The following is a 7,500-nucleotide window of genomic DNA, read 5'->3' as shown; positions in this document are numbered from 1 at the left end:
GTACCTGTTAAGAAGGGAAAAAATTATGGATTTTAGTAAATAGTTAGCAAACACAATGCTACTACTACTACTACCACTAATACTACTACTACTACTACTACTACTACTACTACACTACTACTACTACTATTACTACTACTACTAATAATAATAATAATAATAATAACAGTAATAATAATATAACCATAATGATAACAATCATTTGTACAATTATGATATGTTTTGAAATATAATAATAAACTTCATCTCTCTCAAGCTTCGGTAACCAGTCTTCCTGTCCCTAATTAATGCATTGCATGCATTACAATTGATTCATTCGAGGGGATTAACAACGTATCAATCGCATCCGAGCAGCCAAGGGGGAAAAATATAGTACATCTTCCCCATCTGTATGTTTTGGGCCGTGAGTTAATTATTCCGATGCACATGCTCGCCTTCCTTTTCCAGCCAGAGCTGAATTACATGGATTTTTTGCGGATTTCTCAGCCCGGGCAAACGGGGGAAAAACTCCGCAAAAAGTCTATGTAATCGACTGATGGAATTTCAGCCCATTTTTAGAAACCGGGCTAGGATGTAATCGCCACTTTCATTTCAAGAAGATTTCTTTCAGAACCCGGCCTGAAATTTCAGCCCGGGCTGCCATATAATCAGACCCTTAGTCTGATAAACTAGGGACGGTTGTCTGACAGCAGAAGGAGCACGGAAATTACGATGAATGTTCGTGGTGACTTACTGCCATTACCTCTTGAGTGCAAGACTTGGACGACCAAAGATCGAAGAAAAAATAACCAAAACCAGAAAACTGATAGCGATTCACCGGCATCTGTAAAAAATAGAGATAAACACTAATTTTAAAACAGTCGTTTCTAACGTTAATGGCCATTTCTGTAGAAGGCCGGCGGCGGATCTAAACCCGTTGACCGGCCATCGTCCTGGTTTCAGGACTGTTAGTGTCAATGTGAACTCTAATGAAAATGACAATATCAGATTCTTTGCCTTTTTTACCTTTTGATTGAAGACACTGGTATTTACTGGCTTTCGGTAAGTTCTTCGAAGTTTGAATGATTTCTTGACCTCTCTCCTGAAAGCAATAACATCGACATGTAACTGAATCGTATATTGTAATGAGTGGGTTGCATGATGGTTTCTTGCAATCCATCGCAAGAACACACGCAACTTTATATCTGGTCACTGGGAATGATCCATGCATTGTTAAAGGAAAGGAACTTTATTTAAGTGTCTAGTCGTTCTAGCACTGGGACACTAATTGGGGACACTGTAAACTCAATTAACAATTAACACAAATCAAGTCAAATGATGGTTTTTGAGGAGAGAAGACAACTGGAGTACCCGGAGAAAACCTCTCGGTGCAGAGTAGAGAACCAACAAACACAACCCACATATGACGCCGGATCTGGGAATCGAACCCGGGCCACATTGGTGGGAGGCGAGTGCTCTCACCACTGCGCCATCTCTGCACCCCGTATTACTATTCTTCTTCTTCTTCGTCTTCTTCTTCTTCTTCTTCTTCTTCTTCTTCTTATTATTATTAATTATACCCCCTTATAATTAACAAACAGTAGCGTAAATCGCGTGCAGGAGATGTTATGAGGGAAGCAATTGTACCGTGCGGTTATGGTTATTGATTTCAACTGAGTGCAAAGCCTTTTCGACACCTTCTTTCCTCTTTAAAGAGAGAATTCTTATTTGTACGTGTTGAGGAAGCTCCGTTTGACAATGAACTTTGAACCGCAGATCAGTGGCAGTATAGGCTACCCACTGCCACTTACTCAGTTTAACTTCAAATATTGCATCATTTTTCTTTGTTGAAGGACGATTCAAACAGATGAAGTGTCTTTAATGTTCAGAGGGATATTATACCATTTTTGTTGTCTCGTAAGACTCTAGTAAAAGGGATTGAGTCAAATTTCTCTTCATAGCATTTTTTCTCTTGATTTTTGCTAAAAGCTAAGAATTCCTCTATACTAACTCGTTTAAAATAGGTCACAATCTCTGATCTCGCAGTGTTGTTTTCATGCGATGCTGTGATTCCGCAGAAAAATGATTGCTTTGTTTTGTCCACGTGGATGATATCAAAATGGCAGCTGGGAAAATCTGTGGCGTTTTCTGGCGGATTCCAAGCAGCGCTTGATTTGATGGTCTGAAAGCAATTAAACACAAGAAATAATTGATATTTTTTTAAACTTTGGTATCCTAATGATGACCGGCAAATGTAGCAAGAACTTTTTGGGAAGGCTGGCCGCTAAATTGGTCAGTTTAGCCCCGTTTACACCAGGAAGGTTTCCTTGACAAGGAAAAGTTGCTGGTGTAAATAGCGTAAAATTGACAAAATTTTTCCTTGACAAGGTAGAGCTAGAATGCCAAGGAAAAAATTGTCAAGGACGAAATTTGTTCGTGTAAACCGACGAAAAGGAAAATGTAGGAAAGCAAGCTCGACGGACTACTATGCGCGGGAAATGATTTTTTTTAGGAATCGATCGTAGAAAATTCGGAAAAAGTTAACTTGGCTCATCGGCCAGTTTCGACAATTTGGAGGGAAGGTCCTTTTTAGTCGGATCAACTCAGTTGTAACATAACGGCAATGTTATTCCACCAAATGAAACACCAATAATTGCTTAAGTGAGGTACTCATTAATATGACGTAATACGCTACCATGACAACAAAAACACCATCTAAAAGCATCCTATATTTTGTCTTTAAACGTTTATATATCAAAAAGGCACGCGGGTACCCTCATCTTTTGTTGCCGGAAGTGATTATCAGGCTAATATAAAACTGACAGCAAAGTCAATTTGTAAAAAATCGGCTTTGGAGCGGATTGAGACCCATCTTAACCAATTGTGAACACAATTTACTTGTTTAAAACTAAAAAAAAAAAAAATCACTTTTTGCTTACCTTCACTTTACTTCCTTTGATCTTCCATCCGTGTTCCAATGCATCGAGTTCAATTCTGATATCCTCATCACTGTTGGACACAAAGATCCCAGCCACTGGAACCAGAAGTTTTCGATGTCTTTTTTCTTCGTTCTGGCACACCTGATAATTATTGCAACGAGATGTATCGATTCAGAATCGTGGATCACCATAACTGATTCAAAACAGACACGGCGCTGTACTGACTGGACTGGTTGACTATTTGAAAAATGCAATACACTTCTCGAATTATAGTTGCAGATAAAGTAGTGCTCTGTGATCGGTACTAATTACTGGCCTTCAACTTATATAATTGCCTTCCTCCAAACCCCTCGAAAAGGTCCAGCGTAGAATACCTACAACCACGGTACATGGTGACTACATTCATTTACGGTCAAACCCAAAAGCAAGTGCACTATAGTACCTAAAGACATAGAAAAACCCTATATCTTAAGCTTTAGTTGCCGAAGAAGCCGGCTCTAAGGTAATCCGATCAACCTAATGGGATAAGGATGCCGGAAACACTTCACACAAATTGGAGTGAAGCCGTAAAGAAATAATATGAGGAAATGCAGAAGTACCTTACATGCTGTTGCCGTATCATTTACCAGATAGATCAAAATCTTCCAGTTTTGTCCTTGCCTTGGCTGCTCTGCAAGAACCACCATTTGCATTCGTTTCTTGTCGTTTTTTCCTGGTCGTCCAAAAGCAGCGATTTCAATGCCTTCCGGTAGCACTGGAAGGGTTACTTCGATGTCATTATGTTTGTGTTCTATTTTTGCATCAGGGTAAACCTCCTTTAGGCTTCTCCAGCGGTCTGATTGTCCAGATGGCGCTTTGACGACCACTTGTTTCGGTCGACATTTCACATTGATAATCCATGTGTTACCTGCGTTCACCAGACAGCTGTGCTCAATTGATACAGTGTCTTGTCCTTTCTTGAGGTCGTAACAGCAGCTGACTTGAAGGTTTTTTGAGCCCCGGTCGTTGTTGGCCTGTTGTTGGTCAACTGAAACAAAACAAATACTGTACATTCTGTAAACTGACTTTTGTGGATTGAGTTTCCCTAGTCCTTTGCTTAGCTCTTCCATATATTAATAAAATCATTATCTTTCTCTGAAAATTCTGTTCTCTCGAAACTCTTTCAAGTATTGATCAACTTTCACACAAACACAAGTGTACATAGCAAGCATAAGAACTGGCAAACATGCCATTGCCAATTAATAGACCTGCCTCAGGGAACCGTTTTTCATAAACCACCGTTCCTTGGAAGCAATTTTTTTTCTATACCCCGTCCCAAATTTAACCGATTGAAAGGTTTGATCTTTACCACAAAGGCAAAAATCTGCAGTGCTTGTATGTGGGAATAATTATGCCATCACTTGAATATCAGGTAAACCCGACTGTTACACACTCCCCTGAAGAATATCAGCCTTCCTGAATAGTTCTCCTTTTTACTCCGCAAAAAGATATGACTAAGACGCAAAATAAACGTGAGAACATGTAAACTAGTTTTAACTCTAATCTGGTTCTCAGACTTCAATATTATTGTGCCGTTCACAGAAAATTTGGTGTATTATTATGTCACAAGTGCTCGTACGGAGTCCGTTGCGTTCATTTCCACTTAACTTGTTTCCTAAAGTTTAAACCGAATTGTATAAAGTAAGTAACTTTATTTCAACTCGTGTTGATGAGGCTAGCAAATACATGCTAATATGCCGAGAAAAGTGAAATACATAAATAAATGATTTTTGTATATGTATATATACATGATCAATTAATAACTAACATTTTAACTATATCAATAAATAAACAATCCTAACTCTTAAAATTATTACAATGAATTATAGAAATCTGTAAATTACTGATGTAGTTCTCTCACAGCCTTCTTAAATTCCTTAAGAATTTTCGTTGAACGTAATTTATCCGTAATTTATGCGGTCGTTTCCAGTGAATCAGACAATAAAATTTTATCCTGTGCAAAGAGAAAACGGAGTTAAACAAGAAACATTTTTGTTGACACGGCGAAAAAAGCGGTTTGCTGTTGCTGGGACACCCTACCCAAGAAGATTAAACGTAATGGTTGCTTTTGCGAAAACGCCATTGCAGACAAAATCAAAATGTTGTTTACATCATTGATCCTGAGAGCTTACCAATAGTCAAACTTGTTGGTTTTTTAACTCCGTAGAGTGACAGTACCATTTTCTTGCGAGGCTCTGGCGTACTGTGCAGAACTTGTCTCGTTGCCTTTATTTATATCCACAGGTCATAGCCGCTTACACCTTAATAAGGTCAACAAAAATTACCTCATATTATATTTCACGCCGGATTTTCGGTTTCCACACTCATTGTTTAATATTTATTGTTATGAATTAAAACTTCCTTGGAGCGCAATTTGCTATTTTATATATATTATTAAGTAATAATGAAAGCCAACATCTCGGGGTTCTTCCCAAGCGGAAGTCTTGCAGCGTTGCACATCCTTCTATATTTTCACTTTGACCTTGAAGAACGTGAGATAATCGAATGTTCTCATGAAAAGATGAAACTTTAATGGTGACATTCAACCTCGAATAACAACTCTAAAATTATGAGAACTTGCGTGACGTGCTCGGTAGCGATGGGTCACGAAACATTTGCACGATCGCGCTGTTATGTTTGAAACCTTCAACCACATATTTTCTTCCAAGAATTATAGCGTAAGTTTGCTTATTTGCGGTTTAAGGAAATATAACGCAGTATCTACTGATGTCAACCGGGTCTTTCCCCACCGAAACTGAAAACGCTTTCGGGAGCATTTATGCAGATCATTCAAGCCACAAACGACTTTGGGAATCCCCTAATGTAGTGCCCTCGAAAATCTTTCTTTCGCTGGATCTTGATAGTAGCAGAAGGGAAGTTTCGTTAACAAATCTGTTGATTTACTGACAAGTATGTTTTAATAGATGTAAATCACAAACAAGGCCCTCCTTTGGTAAAATGCAATGGAAAAAGTATTAAACGAGGCCTCCTAAATGGCAGTTGTTTAAAATACATGTTTTTACGTCATTAGAGAAAAGACGCTCTTACTTTGACTCTATTATTCTCTCAAATGATTTTATTTGTCAAGTAATTTGGTTCGCTGGTTGGTACGGATCCATTAGGAAGAATACAGTTGTGATAGCAGATCCAACATCAACCCACTCGACGGATTTCGAAGACACCATGCAGAAGCAGAAGGGGTCATCATGTTGAAGTTCTAAGTCTCAGAAGCGTATAGAGGCTTTTAAAACAATTAGCCCTATCCAAAAATCATTCAAAATGTATGTACTATGTTTTGAGTGTTCTCTTTCTTTCTAGTAACCTATAGCTTCGTATGATTCCTTTTTGTCTTCTTCGCTTGAATTCTGCAATTCGTTAATTGATAAACAGGATATATTTTTTAAGAGGAGGTTTTATTTGTGGAATGTATTTTCCTTTAAAACATGTATATATGCCAAGCCGGCCGGCTGCCTCTTCATCGCATTTAAAATTAGCTCAGCATAGGAGCCGTGACAGTACTGTTTCGGCCTTCTGGGCCTCATCAGTGCAGTGCTGATGTCTGGTATATATTGAATCTTCAGTGTAGCTCGGCATTTATTTATTTATGTGTATTTTATTTATTGTCAAAATTCGCCCGGAGGCAGGTGAGCATACTATGGACCTAACCAACCCCCTTAGAAGAATTGATACCTATTCCCTGGAACCCCACTAATAAAAGGAAAACCAAAAGAAAGAAGTATTCAGAACAAAGAAAGTTAACAAGAACGACGAATAACAGTATGGGCGCGGCGGCATTTCGGACACACTAATTTGTATGAACGAATGTCATCTTGATTGAAAACTGAACTTAGTCTATTATAGAAAAACGATTTTAACTTTTTCTTTAAAGGTACTCAACCTTCGATCTTATAGCGATAGGTAATTAATGCACTCCACAGATTAGTTATTCGGCTGAAGAAAGAGTCGCGGAAAAGAGATGTATTAGCGGATTTGTTATTGAGAAAAAGCCCAGAAGATCCCCGACGGGAACGCACACTACAACATTGAACAAGGTTATCTAGATTAATGTCAATAAGTCCATAAATACACTTAATTTATAGAAAAATAATAAATCAATATATTCCAGCCTGTAGTTAACAGATAGGAGGTTAAGGTTCAAAAGTCTGTCCTTGTATGAGAGTTCAGAGTTCATGCAAATAAAACGTGTAGCTTTCCTTTGGATATTCTCTACTTCCAGCATCATGTGGACCCAAAGCTGTGAAGCGCAGCACAGGTTAGAGCGCACAAGGGAAATATAACGCAGCTTCGGGGAATCCTTCTTGAGGTCATCCGAGCAGTTCTTTTTTAGAAATCCCAGCATGCTATTAGATTTTGCAACCATTTCAGCAATGTGTGCAGTCCGCTTCAAGTCCTTCGAGACATACAAGCCAAGGTCTTTTGCGAAAGAGACAATTTTCATCCATTAACCTATATAACCTTTCGGAACTTTGCTTTAAAATTTGCTGATAATTTGGTGGTCACTATTAAAGGAACTTCATGATTA

At 38.5% G+C, this 7,500-nt stretch overlaps 1 protein-coding gene across 1 annotated transcript in view; it reads right to left on the bottom strand.

Moving 5' to 3' along the window:
- Window positions 1–5,235, bottom strand: part of LOC138052267 (uncharacterized) — a 5,681-nt gene extending 446 nt beyond the window's left edge. The window contains exons 1-7 of the mRNA XM_068898669.1: window positions 5,090–5,235; window positions 3,518–3,945; window positions 2,919–3,059; window positions 1,991–2,161; window positions 1,006–1,081; window positions 743–823; window positions 1–4 (exon numbers count right to left, since the gene is read on the bottom strand). The exon at window positions 1–4 is cut by the window's left edge and continues 446 nt beyond it. Coding sequence (XP_068754770.1) covers window positions 1–4; window positions 743–823; window positions 1,006–1,081; window positions 1,991–2,161; window positions 2,919–3,059; window positions 3,518–3,945; window positions 5,090–5,138 — 950 coding nt within the window. The 5' untranslated portion in view covers window positions 5,139–5,235. The remainder of the gene's footprint in view (window positions 5–742; window positions 824–1,005; window positions 1,082–1,990; window positions 2,162–2,918; window positions 3,060–3,517; window positions 3,946–5,089) is intronic.
- Between the last annotated feature and the right edge of the window lie 2,265 nt (window positions 5,236–7,500).

The sequence above is a fragment of the Montipora capricornis genome, chromosome 6, assembly GCF_036669925.1.
Source record: "Montipora capricornis isolate CH-2021 chromosome 6, ASM3666992v2, whole genome shotgun sequence".
Lineage (NCBI taxonomy): Eukaryota > Metazoa > Cnidaria > Anthozoa > Scleractinia > Acroporidae > Montipora > Montipora capricornis.
This window is presented reverse-complemented; position numbering and strand designations above follow the sequence as displayed.